This window comes from Bidens hawaiensis, unplaced genomic scaffold, assembly GCF_021521415.1.
Source record: "Bidens hawaiensis isolate Kalapana, Puna unplaced genomic scaffold, B.hawaiensis_p1.1 tig00037734_1, whole genome shotgun sequence".
Taxonomy (NCBI): Eukaryota; Viridiplantae; Streptophyta; class Magnoliopsida; order Asterales; family Asteraceae; genus Bidens; species Bidens hawaiensis.
In genome coordinates, this window is record NW_027505504.1 from 100,341 (window position 1) to 127,625 (window position 27,285).

Consider the following 27,285-nt stretch of genomic DNA (forward strand, 5'->3'; position numbering starts at 1 on the left):
CATGAAACTATGAGAGTGGAAGAGAATGATGATAATGAGAGTTCTTGTCATTCGATGGAAGTATACCTATAGCAAAAACTTTCATGCCAGAAAACTGTGATGTATTGTTAGCCTTCTCTTGTAGGGCCATAATAGACTCAAGACCGACTACAACCTCAGCCATTGTAGGTCGCTGTTTTGCATTCTTGCGCAAACACCGTTTTGCAAGTTGTGCAAAAACCTTTAAACATTTAGGAGATATTCCCCACCTGATATTAATATCAACAATTTCCTTTAGCCTGCCTTCTTTTATAGTCTTGAGCCCAAATTTCCAGGCCACATTGATCCTCATCAATACTAGTATCTACCGCCCGTTTGCCACACAAGACTTCAAACAGTACCACCCCAAAAGAATATACGTCAGATTTTCTAGTCAGCTTACCAGTGTAAAAGTAATCGGGATCAAAATATCCAAACGTGCCTTTCACACCAGTGTTGACATACGTGGACTGCTGGTTTCTTGGACATATTTTGGACAATCCAAAATCAGAAATCTTAGCTGCCCAAGTGTCATGCAACAATATATTTGAGCTTTTAAGATCATGATGTACAACTCCATACTTTATACCTGTATCGGTGTGAAGATAATCTAAGCCACGAGCGGCGCCTATACAAATTGCAAGTCTTTTCACCCAAGATAGAGGGATTTGGCATCTGTGGAGATGATCTTCAAGTGTTCCACGTGACATATATTCGTAACAAGGATCATTTCTTGCCCATCATTGCAATAACCAATCAAAGACACCAAATGGCAGGGCCTTAGGTTGGAAAGCATATTCACTTCCGCCCAAAACTCCGATGGTCCTTGATTAGAAGTTGAATCCAGCCGCTTTATGGCGACAGCCGAAATATTTGGACCATTAGAGATGGTTCCTTTGTAAACCTTACCAAATCCCCCACTGCCTATCACCAATGACTCATCAAGGTTTTGGGTTGCTAGCTGAATTTCAGAAAACGTAAACTGGCGGCATAGTGGTGACGATTCAATCTCGTGACTGTTGGGAACAAACATAGCAATAGATATGAACTAGAGGATGATGATATGTAATTACAGCTATTATATATTTATATAGATGAAGCAAGGTTATAGACTAATTAATAGTGCGAGTGAGAAATGAATAATAATAATACAATAAACAATGTATTGAAAGTCAACTAGATGCCTTAATCGATCCTAGTTTCTCGTGTTTCTCGAAAGCGAGATATAATTATTTTAAGTATGTTTACATTGGAACACGGTTTCTAAGAAATTGAGGTTTGATTAAGTATACACGTAACCCCTCCAGCTGGGCCCGCGTTGACCCACTTTTAATAATGTTACGATCTTTTGTCCTCTCCGCGAGTGGAATTCATTTGTTTTATAATATCATTATAAGGGCAGCCACAACATTAAACCTTCACAATCATCACATTAGTTGTTACACGTATTCAAGCTTTTTTCCAAGACAATCATTCATTCTACAACACCAACCTTAGTACTTATAATAACAAGTTAAACTATTGAATAAACTAGTATTTAGTACCCGCACGTTGTGCGGGTATGTGACAAAGAAAAAAACCGTGAACGTTTCTAAAGAAACACAGATCTAATCCCTAATGGTCAGATTTATATTTCCACCAGGTAATGGTAATCGGGTTATCAAGTAAGTTTCAATGAGCTAGGATCCAAGCTGAATTCAATTGATCTCCTGCAAAACACAATCACCGTGAGCTCGTTACGAGAACTCGGGAAGGACAAGATGGGGGGTCTTCCCGTAATTACCCTCCGGCGTGAGAATAAAAACTACCAATAACAAGTATAACAGTAAACCCAATTGCTGAAATTTGACACATCCGGAAAAAAGAGTTTGATATTCTCATTACAATATTTTTTTTTCCTAAATCCTTGAATATTAGATTTGTATTAGTTTCCTTATATAATTTGTTTTCTTATATTACTTTTCATACTATAAGCTAAAAATAAGGCCTCTTAGCACCACCTAAAAATTATCAAAATGCATATATAATTAGATGCTTGTGAGTAGGACAATATGTCAATATAGACAGCCGGCAAAATGTAACTCTAACAGCACAATTTACTATTTGTGTAAAATACAACAATATAACGTAATTTCCTAGGAAGTGTCATGTTTCCAACCACCAAATTGATGCCTGAAACAAATATTTTCTCTATTCTTTTATGGGTAAGGAGTGATATTTATAATTAATCTTTATGTTTGCTATGATAAAGCTGTAAGAATCTTTTTTTCAATGTATCTACATATTTAGGATACTGTCAAGCTCTTGTCCTAGTTCATATAATCATATCCATATCCCATGTTTGTTCCTACCCGTCACGAGGTTGGATCCTCATCCTCAGTGTCGCCACAACTATGTCGCCTGTTTACGATTTCTGAGATCCGGCTAGCAACCCAAAACCTTGATGAGACGTTGGTCATAGGCAATGGGGGGTTTGGCAAGGTTTACAAAGGAACCATCGCTAACGGACCCTGTAATTCAATTGTTGCCATAAAGCGCCTGGATTCAAGTTCTGAGCAAGGAGCATCGGAATTTTGGGCTGAAGTGAATGTGCTTTCTCAACTCAGCATTGTCACTTGGTGTCGTTGATTGGTTATTGCAATGAAGGGAAAGAAATGATACTTGTTTACAAATATATGTCACATGGAACCCTTGAAGACCATCTCCACAAATACCAAACACATCTATCATGGGTGCAAAGACTCACAATATGCATAGGGGCCGCTCGTGGGTTAGATTATCTTCACACGGGTACAGGTATTAAGCATGGAGTTGTACATCGAGATGTTAAAAGCTCAAATATAATGTTACATGAAAGTTGGGCGGCTATGATTTCAGATTTTGGATTGTCCAAAATATGTCCAAAAAACCAGCAGTCAACTTATGTCAACACTGGCGTAAAAGGCACGTTTGGATATCTTGATCCTGATTATTTTTATACAGGCAAACTGACAACAAAATCTGATGTATATGCTTTTGGGGTGGTACTGTTCGAAGTATTGTGTGGAAAACGAGTGGTAGATAGAAGTATTGATGAGGAGCAATGGGCTCTCGCAATATGGGCTCAAGATTCCATTAAAGGCGGTAAGCTAAAGGAAATTGTTGATACTAATACAAGGGGACAAATATCTCCTAAATGTTTAAAGCTGTTTGCACAGCTTGCAAAATGGTGTTTGCATAAGCATCCAAAACAGCGACCTACAATGGCCGAGGTTGTGGTGCATCTTGAGTCTATCCTAGCCTTACAAGAGAAAGCCAACATTACATTGCAGCCCACCCGCACCGGCATAAAGGCTCATTTGTCAGGTATATATCATGGAGAAGAATTAGCTGAACAAATACATGAACGATTATATCAGTTGGCAACAATCCGCCCTGTGCTATTTGTTGATATCTTACCATTCTTCTATCTTATTACTTTTCGAACTTGTAACATGAAGCGAAAACCAACCATTACGTGAGTTTGATTCTGATACCATCAATGTTGCAACTCATAACTTCTCTGAAGCTAATAGAATTCCGCAACTGAAAATGGATGATTCCTTGTATATGGTAAACAGAATCATATATCTGAATACATTTTTTTCATCCTTTCCAGGAAGTCCACTTAATTTGTTTCTATTTTCAGGGAAAGCTACAAAGTGGACAAGGAATAGCGGTTTCAAGAACTTCTTTTAGTCCGAGATATGAACATTTCAAGAATGAAGTATCGAAATTAGAAAAGCTTCAACATGAGAATTTGGCGAAGTTGCTTGGATATTACGATTCCAGATATTGCTGTGAACCATATATGTTTCTGTCTATGAATTTACACTGCATGCAAGCCTTGATGGCCTGTTGTTTGGTATGAATTTTAACTTTAAAATCTACATATTGTAGGGCCCAAGAGATCATGATTCAACCAGCAATCAAGAACATAATAAAGAAGAATAACAATAAGGGATTTACCCGAAACACAAACTTTATTGATCGAACAAGACACGATCTTTATTATATGAACAACGCTGTTTCAAGACACTTATATTGAATATCTATTTATAGATAGGCATCATCATGGGTTAATTAACCACCTCTGGGGGTTATAACTACCACGGTGGTTAAACAACTACTTGGTAGTTATATAACTAACTTTATAACCGCCAATAACCGCCTAATATTTATATCAAGACCCCTAACATACAAATGTTGCATAAAGCACCCTAAACTATACTTTGTACTAATTACAAAATTGCCTAGCAACATTTTATCAATCTTGATCACACAATTAAGGTAACACATATCACACCTAAGACCGCACATGTTCAACAAAAAGCATCCAGTGTTTAGTTGTCAATTTTATATATATAAGTTTTGATCATTTGACGGATTAACCTTGGCATAACATATGTTTTCAGATCCGCTGTGTACTCTTTTGAATTGGGATAAACGGTACATAATACTACTAGGGGTTGCTCAGGCGCTTCTCTACCTTCATAGGGATGCTCCCATACAGATCATATGTTGTTGCTTAAAACCTGAGAACATTCTTTTGGATGAAAATTCGAACCCCATATTGTCGGGTTTCTTATATACAAGATATATAGATATCCCCCGGAGAGAGATGGCTATGCTTTCTTATCCCTGGTTAGTACTAAAGAACCAACATTTGTATCCTCATGCTCATTTGTCAAGTTTCTTTCTAATGAATCAATAGCATCCAACAAGTAGTTTTTTGTGGTAGTTTGTATTGTTTTTCATGGCTAATGCCTGCACATGTTTCAGGCATAATTATAAGGCACCGGAGTATATGTATCATGGAAATGTCTCAACCAAGGCAGATATCTATACTTTTGGCGTGTTGGTTTTGGAAACTATAACTGGGCGTAGAACGCCGGCTTGTGTGCTCCCCCGCGAATATGTAAGTATGATTGTGTACCATCAAGGCCTAGGCTTTCCTAACCTGTATTCCAAAGATAAAGTGTCTTGTAAATCTAACTTATTTGTGTTAGAAGAAATCATATGGTCATGAAATTAAAAATGAACCGAGCCTTTTATTTGAAAACCAACAAGGATTGGCAGGAGTATAGCTACAATCTAACAGACATGATGAACTGATTGTTGTAGTTTCAGAGACATTGATTGGAAGGAACACTTTCAAGTATAATTGATCCGAGAATTGGCGCGGACCCAGTTATATGAAAAGATTTTTGGAGATAGGGTTGTTGTGTGTTCAAGAAAATGCATTGGATAGGCCAAGAATGGAAGAAGTTGTTCCCATGCTGCTTGACAGCTCGTCTCACTCTACATGTGTCGAAAATGCGAGCAAGGACGAGAGAAGATGCACTTGAAGAGCTTCTATCAGATTTATGCCCCAGATAGTGCGCAACTGAAACAATGCAAAATGCTAGCATTTGGTGTCGTACATAGTGTGTGTGTTATAGCAAACCGCTGTGTCCCTTCAAGTAACGGTTAATGTATAGCATGGTCATTGTTTGTGAATCATCGCCAATTCCCGTCTTAAGACAATTTGGTCATTTAAGAGAGCAAAATTTCATCTGGCATGCTTGTAAACTCCTCTCATTTCTTCAACACACCTTCTAGTGACGGAAGCTACATTGTTCATGCATCGGAGAAGAAAATGACAGCATAATGCTTTAAATGCTCAAACATATATTATAGATAATGTGATACTCGAACATGTTTCTTGTATCACAACACGGAATCACGTTCTCAGGCAGAAAAAAGTACAAGAGCAAAGAGAGAAGGATTTCACCAACAAATCTCGTTCCATCTCTTCACCGTCACCTCTAAGTAATCTTAAACGAAGACATAAAAGTTATAGTCTTACATATAAAGCCAATGTTTTTAAGAGCACAAGTCAACTTAGAACAATGCTATATTTAGAACAATGCTGAATATAGTTATTGCAGGACGCAAACAAACCAACCATTAAGGCTATGGCAGATTCGTTCATCAGATACGTCACTTTGCTATTGTCAACTTTCTTTCCCCGGTGATACTGCAAAGAAAACATAACAAAAATGTCAATCAGATTGTTGTTCACAGCCGAACGTTTACTGTTTGCTAAGAGCAACTAGAAGTGAAGATCTGCGCGTTCATTCAGTAGAGATGACTTTTGGCCTGTTTATTTATGACAATTTGGGTTGTGTTGCAGTCTAGAAAACATGATGTTTTAAAACTTTTTATTAAAATAATAATGCGGTGCGATATGGCTAACCTGAACAGATTCGGGCACCCAAAAGCAACTTAGAGATGCATAGTTTCTTCATTCGAACTGACATCCGTAGGAGTTTGAGCAGAATTAATTTGAGTATTTTTTCCTTTGAAAAAGTTTAAGTTAGTTCCGTCATTGTTTCTTTTTAAAGTTGGATCCAATCGTTCAAACATTCTGGCAACTCCAGCGATTCCTGCACTCATTTCTCTCTGAACTCCTTTGCTTAGTTCTTTAACTGAACTGTTTTTGGCAAGTAATTTTGCCTTTAAACCTTGAGTGCCTTTTGAGATAGATTCCTTGTATCTGCAAGATGTGGCAAACTATCTCAGAATAACATAGTAAATCTATATATACAAGTATACAACAAATCAAAATAAACATGGCGTCTACTAAAAGTTACCAGTTACCTCTTTACCTATTGTTATTTACTTATTTATATTCCCATTTTTATCGTATATGTATTTATCTGATTGCATATGAAAATAACACATTATATAAAGATATTGTTGAATTTCACAAGATAATTTCTATCTACATTCTTCTATTATGAAACAATTAAAAGGAGTTTAACAATTTACATCTGTTTCTTTACTCCATTGCTGACATAATATGGCTGGACATAGAAGTAATGCAAGTTTTCATTTCTAATTGCCCCGGGTCAATAAACTAGTTAACATATAAAGTGATATTCGGTCTGCATGAGAAAACACAATCAATATGCATACCTGGCTGAAGCAGCAGAAAACTTAGATTTAACAGACTCTGAAAATGCATGCATATCAGCTGATATTGGTCTTCCTGGGCTACCATTTGGTGACTGGCTATCAATAACCCTGCAACATCATCCACACAGGTTATAGTGGACCCAAAAAACGTTCTACCAATGCACAACTCAATAAATTTGTCAGTTTGGTAATGACATATCAATTCAATCTTTGAAGATTTAAGTTTTCCCAAGACCGTCATTTTAGTCAAATCAGGTCAGGTTTGATTGCTAATTGGTCAAAAAGATAAAAGAGAAAACTTGGCTAAGGGGTAAACAAGTGAAATGGGTCAAAAACATTATGAAGAAATTATTATAACTAAATGGTGCAATACCAATTTTCAGGAGTCTGAGATGTCGCATTACTAACGGGTGAACCCGCAGATGGTGAAGTATGATCAATAGTAGACATCGAGCTGGAACTAGCTAAATTGTCCTGCAATGAAGCATACCCTAAACTATGGAAATCCTCAAGTGAAATATACATTTCTTGTCCAGTTGACACATCAGCCCTGGGAACTGAAGCATGAGTTTGTGAAGAACCAACTCCTAAATGTCTATGGTTGTTCCTTCTTCTACTATAGTGCCTGCTTCTTGCAGATGCCTCAAGAGTTCTAATAACTTGTTCTTCAAATTCAGGATCAACATACTCAACATCCTGAAATAACATATCAAAGATTAACCTCAGAGAGTAAAAGTGCCACAAACAACCACTAGCATTGACCATAGAACGTACATGGTCAACTTCAGGATCCTCGTATACGTGACGAACCTTGACCGCAGACCTCATGCGTCTTTCATCTTCAACCATAGACAGAAGCTCTTGACTATGTTATTTAAAAATGCAAATGAAGCAAAACATCATAAAATCAAAATTTTAATTCTCAAATGAAACAACTCCTGAATCTAGAATTTTCAATGATGATGGCATTTTGTACCTGGATGGATCCTTCAACACAATCACCTGCCAACATATTGGGCATTCCTCACTTCTTTGTGACCTGACAAAAGGAAATTACCACCAATAACCAAAAGTGTGAGGGTCATAAAGCAAGCAATGCGAGTATTTTGAGTTAGAAAAAAGGTAGCTTTATGCTTTATAGTTTATACCACTCAAGTATACACTGGAGATGAAACTCATGCCTGCAGGTGGTCACCTGAGTACAGTAAAAGAACATAACGATACAAAGCATTAGGATTTTGAAAGCAACGCAAAAGTTCAATTACCACTTAGATCATCAAAAGACCATTGTATTTAATATTCAAAGACATATCATAAATCAGTACAGCCCAATAAAATATGCATAATCAGTGTTGGAAAAAATCAGAACTAGTCGGCGACTAACCGCTAGTTGGCTGGTAACTGACTAATTTTTAACTAATCGGCCAATTTAGTTGCTAATTGGCCAAATCGCTCGCCCCTAGTAAGGTCTAGTTGGACCAACCCGCACCTAGTCAGACCTAAACCGCCAGCCAATTTCTCGACAATTTCCCGCCAAACTCTGTAAATTCCGGCCAGCCTTTTTAAATTTCATATAAAAATGTGTGTATAAAAATAAAACTGAAAACTACATATAAAAAATGTGTCTGTGTGTAGTCTGTGTATAACTGAAAACTATATTTAAAAAAAAACAACTGGATTAATTGCTAGTCCCCACCCCACCGGCCGACTAGCACCAGGCAAGTTCTACAACGATCATACTAAGAACTAACTAACACATATCTAATAAGCATAACTCGACTCGATACACCTACGCCCCAATCCACTATTTCCAAATCATATCATGCATCATACAGGTTCAATTACCACTTAGATCATACAGATCAACCTAATTCCACACCGTACGATTCCACAACAAAATCAGGTCAACAGTCAACAATCTCTTCAAATTCTTAAAAACCGATTCAATCAAAACTAAAGCACGATCAAAGTATTAGATGCATAATAATTCATAAACAATAGAGTGATTAAATAGAATGTAGAGAGTATATATAGTTATATACATACAGTTGGAGGATTATGATTAGAGTCAAAGGAGTCGAGGCATATACTGCACACATCCTCTTCTGAACAAGTGCGATCGTCATCATCGTTAACGGTAACACCGGTGTGGTGTACGATCGAGCCGCCGGTTGATGACGGTGCCGGTTCGGTGTCCATTGGTGTAAGAAGCAGCCGGAGAATAGAGAACCCTAGAAAGAAGTTATGGGATGTGGAAGAAGAATAAATTAATAACCCGGTTCACACGCACACTTGTTGAAAAGTCAACAACATTGATGTGGTTCTTATATTTTTTCTACACTTTTTAAATGTTATATTTTTAAGTATTTTTTTGTCAAATGTGTGTTTGGTGAAAAAAAACCTGGTTCCAGACCCTACCCGCGGTTTTTATCTGGAACCAGATCTGATCCGACCCTACCCTACCCTACTAACAGGTTTAGACCAGGCTTTGGGTTTACCCCAGAACCGGAACCGACCCGGACCTGGTGGAACCGGTTCCACCAATACCTGGTCAAAACCCGACCCAACCTTACCGAAACCCAAAAAAAACCCGGTGGAACTGGTCAAATACCCGACTATACCTGGAACTGGTTCCTACCCGGACTCGGTTTTGACTTTTGTTGATCATACCCGAAACCGGTTCCTACCCGGTTCTCGTCCCTGAGAATACTCGGTTTGTGCACGTCTAGGTTGGTGGCGGGTAAGGCTATAAATGAACCAGACGTTCGACGGATGTCTGGATGTTCGTTTGGCAAGAAGTTCGTTTATGTTGGTCTGTTTAATAAATGAATCGGGCATGAGCAAAAAAAATTCGTTCGGTAGGCTTAACGGACAAACACGGACAGACACACCGTGTTCGTTCAATAGTGTTCGTGGACATCCGGTAACATCCAGTATGGTTATACATTTTGAAATTAATATGTAATCGTTTATGTTTTTTTATTCATTAGAGTCGTTTATGTATATTCGTCCATTGATGTTCATTCGTGTCAGTTAGTGTTTGTTTGTCCGTTGGCGTCCATTAATGTCCATGTGTTTGTTTGTCCATTAGTGTCCATTAGGGTCCGTTAGTGTCGTTTGTCCGTTTACAATATTAACGAACGGACACAGACAAACTCAATTCCTTAATGGACGGACATGGACACGAATTCTCGTTCGGTAGAGTGTTCGTGAACTGTCCGTTTGTCAGACGGAAGCTTAACGGACAAACATGGACAAGGTCTCGTCCGGTTTGGTCCGTTTACAGCCCTAACAGTGGTGACCTTCTGGTAATGACCAAAAAAATAATCAAATTTGAGAGGCTTTGAGTCCAAATTCTTGCGTGTTGCGATAGCTCAAACTTGATTCGCGAAGGAACCCTAATGTCTCCACCGGTTACCTCAACAGAAACCGAAAGGATCCAGACCCTCTCTATGTAGCTGCTATAAACCAACGAGGAAGCGACGGTATCTCTTTTGGTTTTTAGCATTAGTTAGACAGACTTCACTTAACATCAACAATGTATGCAACTGTAATTTGCAAATGAAAAAAGATGACTAGGATTAAAAGCACAAAATCAGAAAACATGATTAGAAACACATAATCAATCGAAGCAGTATCCATTAAACACAATTAGTAACACGCAAAGCTACGAAAACATAATCGATTGAACACATTTAGAAACACACAAATGATCGAACACTATTTCTATTACCTCATAAAAATTGCAAAAACAATTTTCACACCGTTTACACAAAATCACAACTACTACATGCCAAAACACACCCCAAACTGCCTCTTCATTTGATGATAGCGGGTCTAATCGACTGTCGTTTTGGTCTTGATGAGGCAGCTCTTTTAGGTGGTTCTGTTGTCAATGCATATATTCTCACAGCAAACAGTTCATCTGGAAATCCCTTTTGATCCTGATGGTAAATAATCCATATAAACAAAACGGTCCACCGTTAGTCAAATGTCAAAAATACCCTCGAACAAAAGACTACAGAAACCTTATGCAATAAAATAACAACTTTACAGATTTCGGTTACGATTATCAAAAAGAGTCGGTTTTGACAAGAACCAGAATTACCTTCATGTCATAGATGGTGAGACCACACCGTTTAAAGAGTTCCTTGAAGTACACGTGCGACCTTGTAAGGCTCTTATCTTCATTGTCCAACACAAATCCTGAATCCGTCAAAGTCAAAACTCAGATATATTTTAATAAAACTAAACCCTAAACTAGAGGTGGCAAATGGGTTGGGTTGGGTCGAACGAGTCATGGGTCGAAATGAGCCATGGGTCGAAACGGGTTTGGGTCAGAATAAGTTAGGGTCAGAATGGGTCAACTAAAAAAAGGATTGTTTTGGTTTGGGTCAGAATAGGTTAGGGTCGGAACGAGTCAGAACGAGTTTCGGGTTTTTTTTTTTTTTTAACGAGAATAACGGCGGAAACATTTTAGTATTTTTAGATTTTTTGTTTTTTATTTATATTTTGAGTTATGATTTTTTTATTATTTTTTTGAATTTTTTTTAGGGGTTTCCTATTAAGAACAGAAACCCCTCAAAAAATATTCAAAAATAATAATAAAAAAATCATAACTCAAAATATAAATCAAAAACAAAAAAAGTAAAAAAACTAACATGTTTCCTCCGTTTAGGGCCTAAACCCTGAACGCAAACTAAAAATGATACAATCATACAACTCTAAAGAGCAATCGTCCTTTAAAAGTTCTGGTTGTTTAACAAGTTATAATATCCTTTTTTACAAAAACCAAGAACCAAGTTCAACGCTTTAAGGGCACTTAAAGGGCAATAATGTATAAGGAAATAATTTATGGATGAAGAACCTACCAGATTTCGCAAGGTTTTCTTTCAGAACAAAAAATCCACCAGGTTTGAGCCCAGCCTACACATAAATAAACACACGTGTCAGAAAAACAACAATTTATCGCAATGTAATGGTAATATACATGTAAACATCTAAAGAATATATTAATCGACATGCTCCCAAATTTATTTAATTCTCTAACAGTCTGATGTGTGAATGGAAAGTCTCATAATATTTTGTATTTCTGTTTGATTTTATGAATTTATCTCAAATATCATAGCCAGGTCGTATCAGCTACCAGGTGTTTAAAGTCTATGAAAGACCACCGAACTATGAATACATCAATGCAGACCTCCCAGCTTTCAAGTTGGCGTTTTTAAGTACAGAACCACGAGTTAAATACTTAAATTACTATTATATCGTCAGTTGAGTTTTAAATTGATACAAAACTTGATTTTTTTAATTTATTTATTATTATTATTATTTTTTTTTTTGTTTTGCTTTTTGCAAATTCAGTAACTTAGAATTTACATTTGACTTTGAAAACTAAAACCATAAGTAGAGGAAAAAAAAGTGTGATTTTACCTTTGCTCGTTCGAAGAATGACACAAAGTCATCATCGGCAAGATGGCCAATGCACCACTGGATCCATATGACATCATACCTTCCTGCATCTGGAGTGAATTCCTAATAAATCAACAACAAATAATTAAACCTTATTGTCACAGATGTACAGCTTTATTAACAAAGGCATAAATACACACACGCATATATATACATACACATATAAATGTTAATATTTACCCATACCTGCAGTGGTGTACAGTAAAAGTTAGCAGCTTTATGCACTTCCGACACCATCATATTTTCAGGAGACAAGTTCTCGCGAGCAGCCTCCAAGAAATGTGACACGGGCTCAAGAAGGTCAACCTACAAGCAAATCGATTTCAAGTTACAAGTGCTATTTCATAAAATTCAAATTCTATAATTTCAACATATTCTTATGGTATCTATACAATAAATGAAGGTTAAAAAAGTCATTACCTCATTGAAGTATCTTATAAGAAGATTCTTAGTCACCCTCCCAATTCCAGAACCACAATCTGCAGCAGTTTTAGTCAAAAGTAAGAATCTTTAACAACCCACAAATTATTATTGTCTCACGATGGGACTATAACAGAAATTAAAGCATTAGAAACTAGAAGTTATGTTGTGCTATATACAGAACTAACCAAGAGCTACAAGGTGCTGATTTCTGCCAGCGTTAGGAAAAAGACGAGCAAAAAGCGTATTGAGAAAAGCCTCGCTGTTATTAATATCCGGCTCGTTTACATGTGCATATCCTCCCAGCACACCATCCACTGATGCTTCCACGCGCTTCTCACCACAAATTAGGGATGAGCAACCTTACATCAAGTATTGATACCGTACTGGTACTGTACCGAACAAACACAATTGGTACCAGCACGGGTATTTGTTTTTCATGTTTTTGGTATCAGTACAATTTGGTTTCGTGTTTACAATTGTACCGATACCGGTTGGCACCGAACCAATAAAGATCAGTATAGTATTCGGTAGGGGTGTGTTTTTGGATATTTGAAACTGTTCGGTTTTGGTTTTACGGTTTCGGTATTTACGGTTTTTGTCATTTGAGCTTGAAAATTAGGCCCAAAAAAAAGTTGGTTAAGTTGGTTAAAAATAATGAATTTAGGTATAAGTAATTTTGTTAGACGTTAACTAATAGACTATTATACATTTGACCAAAAATATTTAAGTTACATCATTATTAAATTCTTATAAACTATTTAAAATAAAAATTAAATAAAAATTTAGGAATTCAGTTCTTTCAGAGTTTCAGTTTTTATTACATGCAAAACCAAAAGTTAGTTCAGTTTTTACAAAATCATAAAACCAAACCGTCGGTTTTTGTTTAGGTTTGGTTTTTTCGGTTATTTTGGTTTTGAATCGGTTTTTTCGGTTTCTTGCACACCCCTAGTATTCGGTTTATACTTCACTCGTTTTCAATATCTAGAGGCGTGCATGAAACCGGAAAAACTGATCCAAAACCAAAGAAACCAAAAAAAACGAATCAAGGCAAAAAACAACGGTTTGGTTTTATGTCTTTGTGTTCGGTTTCAGTTTTACATGTGATAAAACCCAAACCGGACCAACTATCAAGATTTTCATTTCTTGCTTTTTATATTAAGTAAATTATAAGAATTTAATAAATATGTAACTCAATATTTTAGCACAAATAATCAAATACCGTTAAAAAATATATACATTTTAGCCCAAATGTACAATTATCAATTAGTTATTAATTAACAAAAATAATTTAAGCATAAATTCATTATTTTGGGTCACTATTGTCTTTCTTCCTAAATTTTTCAAGCTCAATTAGCAACACCAAAAAAAACCGAAAGCAAAACCAAACGGTTTCTACTTTCTAAATTTAAAGTTTCGGTTTTTGGTCCACTTGAACCCAAAAATCTGGTTTTTCAGCCTACACCTCTCAAGCTAAAATAGCAAAACTTAAAAATACCAAAACGAAACCAAACGCTTTCATAAATCCAAAAACCAAAGTTTCGATTTGGTCAGTTTTAGCCTAAAACCGAACCACGCACCAAGCATGTGTTTTTGGGGGTTTCGGTCTTGGACTTTTTATTTTTAATGTAAGCTGCCGATAAAGGTTTGGCCCGACGGACCAGTTTCAAATGTTCCATTTTCAATTATTTATTAATTAATAAAAACAATTTAAGCATTAGTTCATTATTTTGGACCAATATTGTCTTCCGTCCTAAATTTTTCAAGCTCAATTAGCCACACCAAAAAAACCGAAAGCAAACCCAAACGGTTTTTACTTTTTAAATTTAAAGTTTCGGTTTTTGGTCCATTTGAACCCAAAAATCTGGTTTTTCAGCCTACAACTCTCAAGCTAAAATAGCAAAACTTAAAAAACCAAAACGAAACCGAACGCTTTCATAAATCCAAAAACCGAAGTCAATGGTGAAGCTTAAAAGGGCCCGCGCCGCGTGTTTTTTTGCGCAGTAGTGTAAATTTACTCGTTTTCGCCCAAAAATTTTCATGCTCAATATAAATTTACTTGTTTTCGACTGAAAAGTTGAGCCCCCCCCCCCCCCCCCGGGTTTCGGTTTTTGTGCACACCTATATATCGATGTTGGTACCGATCTCATCCCTAATTATTATAGAACTACCCAAGAGCTACTAAATTAAAATATCCTTCTTTATCAAATTAGGGTTTAGTGATATAACAAGATGAGTTAAGCATAAACTTACTTGCCAATAGCCAACACCATTACTGTACCACTCATGCTTCTTCTGTGAATCGCCGACTTCTTCTCTCCACATCTCGTCGGCGTTTTTGAATTGCCGGCCGTTGCTGTCTAAACCGCTGATATCCATCGGGTTTCCGGTGTTTGATTTTACTATGACTCGGTAACTGTTGTGGGTTTGATGAGTAGCAGCCGAGAATGGATTCACACACAAGTGACTGCCTGCACCAAGCATGTGTTTTTTTGGGGTTGTTTGGGTCTAGAATTTTTTTTTGGGGGCTCAAACCCGATAAAGGTTTGGCTCAGCGGGTCGGTTTCAAACCCGACCTGGTTGTGTAGCTCAAAGGGATTCGGTTCGTGATCCGATTCTCTTAGACTTTTTGAACTAGCTTAAACTTGTTTTATGATATGACTAGCTTTTGAAGAACCCATGTATTACACGGAATTTGTCAAATCGAAATTTAATCAATACGTAATTCAGGGATTTTCTTTTGAATTTATAGATTAATTTTAATATAATCACATACACCTCAAATGCAATATATTTAAATTTTATATTTTCTTAAGATTGAAATAATGTTTTAAGATGACATAAAATCAATTATTAGCACCTAAGCATATTAGAGATGTCATATATGATCAATACGAATGTAAGTAAAATAGTGTTTTACAAATTGTAAGATTATGAAAATTGTATTTATTCAACGAAATTTGAAGCACACACATAACCAAATATCTATTATAAACATATGTCACTAAATATTATACGATAATGGTTCGTAAATCACTATTTAACTAACTTAAACTTATTATATATATTCAATAGTTTATATGTTTTTTTTAAATCATGGTTAAACGTTCTATATCTAATAGTAAAATTATATGTAACGGGTTAGTAAAAGTTATTGTGATTTAAATTATATTAAATACATTTTTTTTCATATGAGTTACAATTGGGTTATGCCAATTAAGCATATGACTCATTGATAGCATGGATTAAGAAGAGTGGAGATTAGAAAGTATAAAATGAATGTGGTTAAGACACATCATCAATATTATTTTTGTTTATTAGTATAGGCAGATAATTGTTCTATATTTAGTTACGCTTGTTATAGACGAGTAAAAAGGTGCTTGAAGGTGAATCATACACAAAATGAATGTAGGTGGTATATCATACATCCACGTACACACCCTTAACGAAAGAATAACTAATATCAAGTTTCGAGAATATGCATGTGTTTTCATTAAAACTCAATGTCTTGATAATGTGCCAAATTAAACATGTTTGTTATTATTAAGACCCTACCCATCTTTTGATTGAAAAAAACTCATACCTATTTTTATGACATGATAATTTCTCGAATAAACGGAATGAAATGGGTCACCGTGAGATAATGAAAAATGAGTATTTTGCTGACTAATATAATGAAATCAACTGTGTTTTCGAGTTCATTTATAAAAAGAAAAGCAATGGAAAGAAGGTTTTCTCTTCTTATATTTTCTTTTGGAATCTCCTCTTTCTCTTCAATTTATTTTCCTTCCAAATCTTTCCAATTTAGAAAGATACAAATCCCTTATTTTACTCATCATTTTCTCTCCACTCACCTCCTTTTCTTTCTTTTAATAAAACTCGGGAACACCATTTTTTAAATTCTCATTCATTTTCCTTTCTTAAATGAAACTCGGGAACACAACTTATTTTTTCCATCTCTCATTTTCCTTCCCTTTCCTTCTTTAACCTTGTGTTCCCGATTTTATTTATGAAAAGAAAGGGAAGGAAAAGAAAATTTTCTCTTCTTATCTTTTCTTTTTGGCATCACCTCTATCTTTTTAATTTTCTTTTCTTTCTAATCTTTCCAATTTGGAAAGACACATTTTTTCTTATTTTACTCCTTATTTTCTTCCCCCTCCCATCCTTTTCTTTCCTTTAATAAAATTCAGGAACACCCTTTTTTTATTTTTCTTTCCTTTCCTTTCTTAAATGAAACTCGGGAACACAACAAATTTTTCCCATCCCTCATTTTCCTTTCTTTTCCTCCTTTAAATGAAACTCGGGAATGAAACTTAGGAACACAAATTTCATTCCATTCATCCACCTTACTTTCTTGACACCACCACTTGACCACCGCCACCACCGATGACGCCACATGTCACTACCACCACCGTCACCTAACCGTCGCAACCACTGCCGCCACCGATGCCACAAGATGACCACCGTCGCCATCGTCGGCACCACCACCATCGTCATTGTCGCCGCCGCCACCATCACCACCGCCACCAATGTCACCTCAGACACAACCACCACTGTCATCACCGTTGACACCACCGCATCGGCGCCCGACCACCAATACTGTTGCCACAATTGCCATTTTTTTAATCTTGGTAATTTTTTTATACCGATGCAAACACATTTTTGTCATTTGCATTAGATTTACTTGTCTTTCTATGTCTACCAAACAACATAAAGTAATGTTTCATTCCATTCTCAGTTAACCAAACAAAAGAAAAACGAGAAAAATGAATGATAATAATCAATTTTATTCTCATTCCATTGTCCATTCTAGACTTGCACAAACCGACTTAAAACCCAAGACCGATTTAGGTTGAAACCGATTCATTCAGTTTTGTCAAGAAAATTCAAAACCAGTTTATAACCAGTTTCAATTCAGATTGTAATCGGTTTCTTAACCAGGTCACGATCGGTTTCGGTTCGAGCTTGACCGCCTTAAAATAATAGCAGCTTTTAAGCATTCGCATAATTAAAAAGCCACCTTCCAACGTAAACTCACTCCACCATTTTCCATTTCTTTATTTTTCCCATTTTCAAATACCAATCTCTCCAACGGTCTTCTCACTCTGCACTTCAAACCCTAACAAAACAATTTCAATTTCATGTTCGAATTCATCAACTGATTCGCCGATTCGTTTCAAATTCAATACTCTACACATGTACTCGACACATACAATGCAAGACTTCATCGGATCGGTTCGCCGATCGCTAGTCTTCAAACCCTCACACGAAGACGGCGTCGGCGGTTCGTTTGGCGGATTCGTCGAGAAGATCGGTTCGAGCATCCGCAAATCGAAAATCGGGCTGTTTTCTAAGTCGTCGGTGCAGGCGCTGCCGCCGCCGAGGGGGAAGGCGAAGAAGGAAGAGGGCGGTTCGCACATCCGGTGGCGGAAAGGGGAATTAATTGGTTGTGGAGCGTTTGGTAGGGTTTATATGGGGATGAATTTGGATTCGGGGGAGCTGCTTGCGGTTAAACAAGTGTTTAGGGCTTAATTGGCATATTAATAAATAATATTATGCATGTTAATTAGGTGTTGACTTGTTGGTTGACTTGTTTATATGCAGGTTTAGGGATTAACTGGCATATAATAGATAGGGGTGTGCACGGTTTGGTTTGGGTCGGTTTTGGGCTGAAACTGAGCCAAAAGCCAAAAACCGAAACTTTGGGTTTTGGATTATTGAAACCATTTTGTTTCGGGTTTTGCATTTTGCTTGAAAAATCTGGGCTGAAATTGCTTTTTTTTTTGCCCGAAAGTGAATTTAGGTCTAAATCATTTTATTAATACATAACTAATTGATTATTATAGATTTGGGCTAACGTACTTTAGTTACATATTTGTTAAATCCTTATGACTTTTTCAGTTTTGCCGGTTTGAGCTTGAAAATTTTTGGGCTGAAATGTTTTTTTTTCCTCCTTTTTTGGCCCGAAAAGTGAATTTAGGTGAAAATCATTTTTATTAATATATAAGTATATAACTAATTGATTATTATAGATTTGGGCTAACATGCTTTAGTTACGTATTTGTTAAATTCTTATAAATTACTTGAATAAAAAACGAAAATCTAGCAATCAGTTCGGTTTGGTTTTTTCGGTTTTTGTTACATGCAAAAGTACTTTAACCGAGCCACAAGTTTGGTTTCTACGAAAACATAAAACCAAACCGTCAGTTTGTTTCAGTTCGTTTTTTTTCCGGTTGCATGCACACCCCAATACATGCTACTTGTGATATTACTTAAATTTGTTAATTAGGTGTTGACTTGTTGTTTGACTTGTTTATAACTTTATATGCAGGTTTCTGTTGTGGTGAATACTGCTTCAAAAGACAAAACACAGGTGTGTTTCTAATTGTAAATTGCATAAGCTCAAATATTCATTTTTGTGATAGCACATAACTTGTTTGATAAAACAATTTGATCTGATTTGATTACCTAACTAAGTGGATCAAAATTTGCTCTGTTAGCTAATGAATCATGACCAAATTCAGTTTGACTAGTCTGATTAGTATTTACTAACTATAATTAATAGTTTAAAATGCAATTGTAAAGGACATACTAGAATTTCTATATGTATGGTACAAGATGTTAAGACAGGGCACCCTGAACTTCTATCATATACTGTATTTTCAGTAATAAAATTTTTAGTAAAAGAGTTGTATATGTGTGAGCTTATATAGCACAAAACCTCAACTTACAAATAAACGTATATATATGTGTGAGCTTATATATCAGGCTTTGCAGCACAATGTGCAGAAAGTGTAATACAAATGCTCATAGTCTTATGTTTGTAGGATACAATTTTCAGTAATAGAATTTTTAGTAAAAGAGTTGTATATGTGTGAGCTTATATAGCACAAAACCTCAACTTACAAATAAACGTATATATATGTGTGAGCTTATATATCAGGCTTTGCAGCACAATGTGCAGAAAGTGTAATACAAATGCTCATAGTCTTATGTTTGTAGGATACAATTTTTTAACTTTTCTATAGAAAGTCACATAAGCAGTTTAATAAACACACAAACATTGCCCATTGAGGTTGTGGTAGATAGTTACAATTAGATAGAGGGAAACTTGGGAATCTAGGAATTTTATAAGTTAGATCCAAACTTTGACTTGTGGTAGTGAATTTAAATGCTTTAGTTAATTGCTTGCATAGTTTTATGACTTATATGTAAATAAGAAAGTAAGCTTTGTTACTGAAGTTGTAAGTTGTGGCATAGAATACACAAGAGGATAACATCTATAAGGGCGGATAACATTTATTATATACCATGGTAGTTTTTTACATTGTGTCCACTCAGGTTAAGAATACATCCGTAAGGGCGGATAACATTTATTATATACCATGATAGTTTTTTACCGTCTTAAACATAGTTTAGTCTTTCTAATGAACACAAAATGGTTATTTACTGAGATTTGAAATTTTGTTGAATTCGAAATTTTAAAACACAATAGGCTCACATTCGGGAGCTTGAAGAAGAAGTGAAGCTATTAAAGAATCTTTCGCATCCAAATATTGTCGTAAGTGTCTACATTCTTTATCATCTTGCATTCTGTGAATGGCAGTTCCAACTTCGAATCAAGCTTAATTATATTTTTTTTAAATGACATTACAGAGGTACCTAGGAACTGCTAGAGAGGAGGAGTCTTTGAATATCTTCCTGGAATTTGTTCCAGGTGGATCTATCTCATCACTCCTTGGAAAATTTGGTTCCTTCCCTGAATCTGTAAGTTATTGTTTTCATAATTTGAATCTCAACCGGTTGAATCATTTTATTAGAAAATTTGTTTAAGGTTAGAAAAATGTTGACCTTGTTAAACTTTTTAATGTTTGGGACTTGAAACTTATCTCTCGTGGAGCAGGTGATAAGAATGTACACAAAGCAAATATTATTGGGGCTCGAGTATCTCCACAAAAATGGTATCATGCACAGGGACATCAAGGTAACCTCTTATTTATACGAGTGTGTGACGGTAAATTGTAACGTATGGAGTTAGTCGTGTATATATATCTCTTTATAATCTGTTACAAATGTTGATGCAGGGGGCAAATATTCTTGTTGATAATAAAGGGCAGATCAAACTTGCAGATTTTGGGGCCTCAAAGAAAGTTGTTGAGCTGGTATGCATGCTATTTGATTTAATAATTTATACATATTCCTGTTTGAAAAATTCTCTTTGTAATGAGCTTGCATATTTTCCTGTAGGCTACAATGACTGGTGCCAAATCAATGAAGGGCACACCATATTGGATGGCTCCTGAAGTTATACTCCAAACTGGCCATAGCTTGTAAGTGAAATAACAAAACTCATGCATATGTTGACCTTACAATATACAGTATGTTGACCATTTTTTGGCAGCTCTGCTGATATATGGAGTGTTGGATGTACTGTAATCGAAATGGCAACTGGAAAGCCTCCATGGAGCCAACAATATCAGGAGGTAAGTATCTACACGTCTGTTTATGCATTGTAATTGTTTCTTACACTAAAATGTGACAGTTGTTGGTTAATGTTTAAGAATCAATTGTGATATTTACTAAATCATGTGTGTTTCTTTCAGGTTGCTGCACTGTTTCATATAGGGACAACAAAAGCTCATCCACCTATACCAGACCATCTTTCTTCTGAGGCTAAAGAGTTTCTATTAAAATGCCTTCAAAAGTATGTATTCTGTTTATGCTCCTGTATTTGTCATTCATTTTTTACACGTGTTTTGTTCATCCTTCGCGTACTTAAGATTTTATTTTTATGTCTTACATCCGAATATCCAATGTGCTGGCAGGGAACCGGATCTAAGGCCTAATGCGTCAGAGTTGCTGCAGGTGATTCTTCATTACAAGCTTTATATTTATTCACTAAATTGAAAATGAATGTCTACTTTTTCTCTTTATTTTTTTAATAATAGCATTTGTCTTAAGTAAAAGTTTGGTTTCATGGCTTTTGTTGATTCTTTGCAGCATCCTTTTGTAACCGGGGAGTATAACGAGACTCATCCCGTCTGTCGCACATCAGTTACGGTTAGTTTTCTTGCATGAAGCGTCTATTATTCAGTTTCTTAAAATCAAAGATTCTTTAACCATTGCTATACAAATCTTGCCACATTTTCATGATATCAGGTTACCCCTGGCAATCAAATACCATCATCTAGACAGGAACCTAGAAATCTGTAAGATTTTTCTCATCAGCTTGTTGTGTTTCTGTTATATCATTTTTTGCAATAACAAATGAAAGGTGATTTGAAATGCAGAATTAGCCCGGAGATGAAAACAAACTGTGGTACAGTGAATGCTCATAATATGAATAGTGTGAGGTGCTCAACTATATACCCTGAGAAGTTTTCCGGAGGACCAATGTGGGGTTCAAACAGATATGATGATGATGACATGTGTCGGATGGATGATGATGATCTCGTGGCTGGCACATCTATGAAACTTGATTCCACTTTACTTTCTAATAATATCAATAAGGTATAACAAATACAATTATATCATTCTTTTCAGCTGTGGTTAATCTCGATGCTAACTAGGTTATATTTACTATCTTATTTGAGACAGAGTTTTAATCCCATGAATGAACCTGATGATGACTGGTCATACCGGTTTGATGGAAGTCCAGAAGTGGGAACAAATTTGTTTTCAGATCAAGTTTCTGAAATTACTACAGAGGTCCCTGGAGAATTAGGTGATGCCGATAATGATTTCAGTTTTCCTAATGGGACTCCTGGAGTTGAAGAAGAAGATGACGAAGTTACAGAAATAAAGATAAGAACATTTCTAGATGAGAAGGTAAATTCTGTTTTACATTTTATTTTTCAATTTAGTTAAACGAACAAAATATGAACACAAGTTCCGTTCGTTCATTTATGTCTGTGAATGTTCATTCATTTATTTTTGTTTTTATGTGTTAACTTATCTTCGTTCCTTTACGCTTTTTAAAATATCCATTTAAATTATTTGTTACTAATATTGACTTGAATCCAATTTGATTTTTATATTTTAAAACCCTAAAAGGTCCAAATTTAAATCAGCTTTTGACATCTTTGTTTAGTTTTAAAACATTAGATGTAACTGTATAGATTATGGTATTTAAGACAGTTTGGACTTTGGATATTCGCCTTTACTTATAATTTGTGTTCATTGGTATACGTTTACATTTAAGTGAATGTTAAAGAACAAACATGAACAAGTAAATCTTTTTTTAAGTGTTCGTTCATTTGTTTGGTTAAAGTTAAAAGCACGAACAAGCCCCGTCCGTGTTCGTTCGGTTCGTTTACAAGCCCTACTTTTGTGTAATAAATCCTTCGTTATACAGGCTTTAGACATGAAGAAGTTGCAAACGCCTCTGTACGAAGAATTCTACAACTCCTTAAATGCAACAGAAACTTCTCCTGTCGGCAATGAAAACAAGGAAAATACATCAAACCACCTCAACTTACCTCCTAAGAGCAAATCACCCAAGACTAACATCAACAAGCTGCTAAGGAAGAGGCTATCTTCAGCTGTTGATGCTTCTTATATTGCTAATAAATCATCGCATATTGTTAATGGTGTAAATGATCAAAATCCTCATGAATGTCTATCACCTCGTCACGGTCAACTGAAAGAGAATGTTCCTGATTCTCAGAAACATCCCATTAGTCCAAGGTTGGTTTGTTAGTATTCTAATGCTTAACATTATTACTATTTGAAATCAAGACTTGTAAATTAAAAAACATTATCTATGTAGCGCGAGCTTCTCGGAGAGGCAAAGGAGATGGAAAGAAGAGCTCGCTGAAGAGCTTGAAAGAAAACGAGGTGAGTTTATTCTTATATTCTTTCAAATAGCTCTAGTTCCTAGATACGTATACATATAAATATAAAGGGGCATTTACATATATCCCCTCCAAATATACATATAAATATAAAGGGGCATTTACATATATCCCCTCCAAATATACATATGCGTGCGTATATTGATATGCGTATTATGCAATATGAATAGACTCTAGGTTTAATGATTATGTTACCTATATATTGTATACTTGTAACTCTCATATGCGTTTATAGATACATATGCATATCCATGCATCTATGCATATGAATATGCGCATAGGCACATACATATACGTACACATATGCATACACGTATCCATACACAAATGCATATACATATCTATATGCATATAAATACACACATGCAGATCTTATAATTTGTCTTTCATATGTTGGCAGAGCTTATGAGGCAAGTGGGAACATCATCCCCAAACGATCGGAATCGCCAAAAAAGATTTGTGTTTCTTGGCAATTGACATGTCTTTTATAATAATAATTACATAAGAGATGGCAGCATCAGTTGGCAGCTGGTGTAATTGTATCTAGTTTTGTTCATGGTGCACACCACCTTCCTTTTGTATTAAATCCATGTGGTCACATATTTAATATTTTTTTCCCATTTTGTTTTAGTTTGTCGTGGTCTTATGTTATATTTTGAAATTTATAAGAGAAATTAAAGAGAGGTTTGGATGTGGTTTCTTTTGCAGTCATTGTTATGAACATGTAATATGTTGCTGTTGTTACGGTGCATACAAAGTATTCGGTAGGATTTGAACCCGCAACCACGTGATTGGGGGGTGCATCACTTTACCACCAGGATGCCCTCGTGGGGATATGGAGAGTTTCAATGAGAATGTACTTTTATTATTTATTTGGTTGACTTGACTTGAAAATTTTGACGTTGACTTGTTATAAATTTGAGCATCGAAAGATAACGACCCATAGGAAAAATATCGTGGTTTTACCATTGGTCGGGTGGCACATGATACATTGATATTTACTGAAAATTCTATCCATTTTGTTTCTATCCACATGGGATGGGCTAAAATTCCTGTGTTGGGGTGGCTACCCCTCACATGATGTTCCCTTTGAGACAATTATTAATCTTTTAATAACCAAGATCTCCGGTAACATTTAAGGCTTCTCTCTCAAAAACCCAACTATACATATTTGTTGGTGATTTGAGCTTGCAACGTCTCTTAAACATTTTTTCATCATATACCAGATTTTCGTCAAAGTAATCAGTTAGTAGGCGCTCATGTCCCGCATCACGGTCTCTATTATAAGCAACTCTTCTCGTTTTTGGTGTCGAATTTTCGCCCTCGTCGATTATTGTAGCGGGTGCAACAGACACGATTGTGTGAATAAAAAGCGGAACGACCGAACTCGACTCATCATCGGATGAAAAATGCATTTTAGTTGAGAGAGATTTGTAAGTTTTTGATATGGAAAAAGGGAGAAAGAAGGTGTTTATTATTTATATGGTTTATGGTTTAGTGAGTTTGTAATTATATCTTAATAAAAAAAACAAAGCAAAAAAAAACAACGATTTATATATGAAATACAAAAACCTTTTTTGTCTTTTTGAAAATGATCAAATACAACTGGGATATGGAATAAATAATTAATATTTCTTTTGGAATTTCTCAAATGCGAACGGCATTTCAGCGGCAATTTAAGCTCCAAAACTCCAACGCCATCGGTGCCAATTTAAGAGGCGTGGCGTTCACTGCCGGCACCACCTGCCACAACAGCATTTTCATCGGCACAATGATTTCCATGCCTTATAGCCTTATAACATGAAATGAAACCCACTAACTCATTACTAACGACTGTGTTTTTATTGCTTCGTTTTCTACAAGATCCAACTAGAGTGCTACAATTGGTGAATTGTTTTTTTAGCCAATATATTATGTGTTTTATTAAACAACTCTTTTAACTACTTTATCTTCACCATTTATTGCTTTTTTTCTTTTTAGTATTATGACAAGATCCAACTAGAGTGCTACATCTTTGGGACTTGAATCAAGATTTCTTTAAAATAATACTGCTATGCAAATCTTAAAACTATTAAAGATAATTGACAATAAGTAATTCAAAATATGACTGTATAACTGAAGCACAAGGCTACAAAGGAAATGTTGGTAAATGTTTGAAAAAACAAATAGACCTTTCTTTGAGTTAGAAAAAAAACATACGGAACTTTTAAAGTTTTATAAATAAAGTTGCAGAAATTAATAATATAAAAAGGAAAAATGGTTTGCTTGAGTTGGTAATTCAAGAATCGGATAAATGTTTCCATGATGGATAGGTCTATGGTTTGAAAACAATGTGGTACAAACAAGAATATTTTTGTGAAAGTTGTCTCTTTAACAATTTTTATAAGTAGGAAAAAATGTTTTTATATGCAAAAAGAAGTAAAAGTATGTTTTTTTTTCTCCTTTTATTATTAGTTTTTCTGAAAACAATTTAGTGGTAGTTGGCGATGATGGGAGGATGTTAGAGGTTATCTAGGGTGAAAGAATGAATTAAATGAAAAAAAAAAATCAAAAGGTGGAAACGAATTTGAGATGTTTAAGAGAGAATGAAATGTACGAGATAATGTGATTTTATTCTATTAACCAACAAAACCTTCTTTTTTTACATTCCGTTGTCCATTAAATTCCGCATATCCTTTGTGCAAACCGAACACGAATTTAGAGCATTCTCATCCCTTCCCATATCTCCAAATCTAAAATTATATTAAAAATCACTATATTTTTTCTCTCACTTTCAATTAAATAATATTTTTTATACCTTCATTAATCCGTTTCTCTCTCATTTACTCACAACCACTTTCAAAATATATTAAAAAATTTTAAAATGCTACAAGAATTTTTCAAATATATACATAAAAATCACTGTATTTTTTCTCTCTTTCATTCACAACACTTTAAATCACTCCTTATATTATGAAAACATCACCCACAAAATATAGTGGATGGATTGTGAATGTTCTTTGACTCTTACACTTATTCTCGGGTTTAAAATACAAGGAAAAGAAGTGATAAGATTGGATAGGGGAAGAAAGGAAAATAAATTATATATTTAAAGTCATTCTCGAGTTAAAATAAAAGAATAGAAAAGAAAATGTTAATTACATTCTTGAGTTGCCGTTCGAAAAAAAAATTACTTTCTTGAGTTAGATAGGAAGGAAAAGATAGGAAAATATTGTAACTTTACAATCATGTCCTTATTATTGAGATATATAGGAAGGAAAAAACAGGGTAAATTAGTAATATTATATATGACTATAAACTTTCCTTCCAAATCAGGCCATATTTGGCTGGAAAGTTTTGGAGGAAAAAAGACATAACTTTTATTTCCATTCTCTTTCTTTTCTTTTAATGAAAAAACTCAAGAATGAAAAAAAAAATTCTTATCTTTTCTTTTTTAAACCCTTAAATAAAAAACTCAAGAATGCAGTGTTAGGGTCTGTTTGGTATGAGGTAATGGAATGAACGAGTGAATGAAATGGACAAATGAATGAAATGAATCATTACC

General features: G+C 35.3%; 4 protein-coding genes and 2 pseudogenes across 4 annotated transcripts in view; 3 read left to right on the forward strand and 3 right to left on the reverse strand.

Moving 5' to 3' along the window:
• LOC143613595 (mannosyl-oligosaccharide 1,2-alpha-mannosidase MNS1-like) overlaps positions 1 to 27,285 on the forward strand; it is a 96,563-nt gene that overhangs the window by 17,905 nt on the left and 51,373 nt on the right. The window lies entirely within an intron of this gene.
• Positions 8 to 1,051, reverse strand: LOC143613590 (receptor-like protein kinase ANXUR2 pseudogene; annotated as a pseudogene).
• LOC143613591 (receptor-like protein kinase FERONIA pseudogene) lies at positions 2,694 to 3,518 on the forward strand (annotated as a pseudogene).
• On the reverse strand, positions 6,195 to 9,195 carry LOC143613592 (E3 ubiquitin-protein ligase RHF1A-like). Its single transcript, XM_077087260.1, has 7 exons — positions 9,043 to 9,195; positions 8,145 to 8,191; positions 7,973 to 8,035; positions 7,771 to 7,861; positions 7,370 to 7,692; positions 6,997 to 7,104; positions 6,195 to 6,574 (listed from the first exon to the last, which is right to left on the reverse strand). The coding sequence occupies exons 1-7, from the start codon at positions 9,193 to 9,195 to the stop codon at positions 6,304 to 6,306; spliced, it is 1,056 nt and encodes a 351-aa protein (XP_076943375.1). The 3' UTR covers positions 6,195 to 6,303.
• Positions 10,770 to 15,383, reverse strand: LOC143613579 (alpha N-terminal protein methyltransferase 1-like). The gene is made up of 8 exons (XM_077087251.1): positions 15,142 to 15,383; positions 13,077 to 13,221; positions 12,889 to 12,947; positions 12,655 to 12,774; positions 12,430 to 12,531; positions 11,868 to 11,922; positions 11,105 to 11,202; positions 10,770 to 10,940 (listed from the first exon to the last, which is right to left on the reverse strand). Exons 1-8 carry the CDS (start codon positions 15,370 to 15,372, stop codon positions 10,815 to 10,817), a joined length of 936 nt encoding a protein of 311 aa, XP_076943366.1. The 5' UTR covers positions 15,373 to 15,383; the 3' UTR covers positions 10,770 to 10,814.
• On the forward strand, positions 18,103 to 24,351 carry LOC143613576 (mitogen-activated protein kinase kinase kinase NPK1-like). Its single transcript, XM_077087248.1, has 17 exons — positions 18,103 to 18,405; positions 19,220 to 19,261; positions 20,384 to 20,449; positions 20,545 to 20,655; positions 20,792 to 20,872; positions 20,973 to 21,050; positions 21,136 to 21,218; positions 21,290 to 21,371; positions 21,492 to 21,592; positions 21,714 to 21,753; positions 21,889 to 21,948; positions 22,048 to 22,097; positions 22,179 to 22,398; positions 22,486 to 22,716; positions 23,243 to 23,574; positions 23,657 to 23,724; positions 24,142 to 24,351. The coding sequence occupies exons 1-17, from the start codon at positions 18,103 to 18,105 to the stop codon at positions 24,216 to 24,218; spliced, it is 2,025 nt and encodes a 674-aa protein (XP_076943363.1). The 3' UTR covers positions 24,219 to 24,351.

Excerpts from the sequence above, each read along its gene's own strand:
- LOC143613592 (XM_077087260.1), bottom strand. The coding sequence starts at position 9,195 with ATGGACACCGAACCGGCACCGTCATCAACCGGCGGCTCGATCGTACAC. Across the intron at positions 8,036-8,144 it reads CTCCAGTGTATACTTGAGTG|GTCACAAAGAAGTGAGGAAT; the intron begins GTATAAACTATA and ends TCCTTTTGTCAG. Across the intron at positions 7,862-7,972 it reads GTGTTGAAGGATCCATCCAG|TCAAGAGCTTCTGTCTATGG; the intron begins GTACAAAATGCC and ends TAAATAACATAG.
- LOC143613579 (XM_077087251.1), bottom strand. The coding sequence starts at position 15,372 with ATGCTTGGTGCAGGCAGTCACTTGTGTGTGAATCCATTCTCGGCTGCT. Across the intron at positions 12,532-12,654 it reads TTTACTGTACACCACTGCAG|GAATTCACTCCAGATGCAGG; the intron begins GTATGGGTAAAT and ends TTGATTTATTAG. Across the intron at positions 11,203-11,867 it reads AGAAAACCTTGCGAAATCTG|GATTTGTGTTGGACAATGAA; the intron begins GTAGGTTCTTCA and ends TGACGGATTCAG.
- LOC143613576 (XM_077087248.1), top strand. The coding sequence starts at position 18,103 with ATGCAAGACTTCATCGGATCGGTTCGCCGATCGCTAGTCTTCAAACCC. Across the intron at positions 21,949-22,047 it reads TCTGTCGCACATCAGTTACG|GTTACCCCTGGCAATCAAAT; the intron begins GTTAGTTTTCTT and ends TCATGATATCAG. Across the intron at positions 22,098-22,178 it reads AGACAGGAACCTAGAAATCT|AATTAGCCCGGAGATGAAAA; the intron begins GTAAGATTTTTC and ends TTTGAAATGCAG.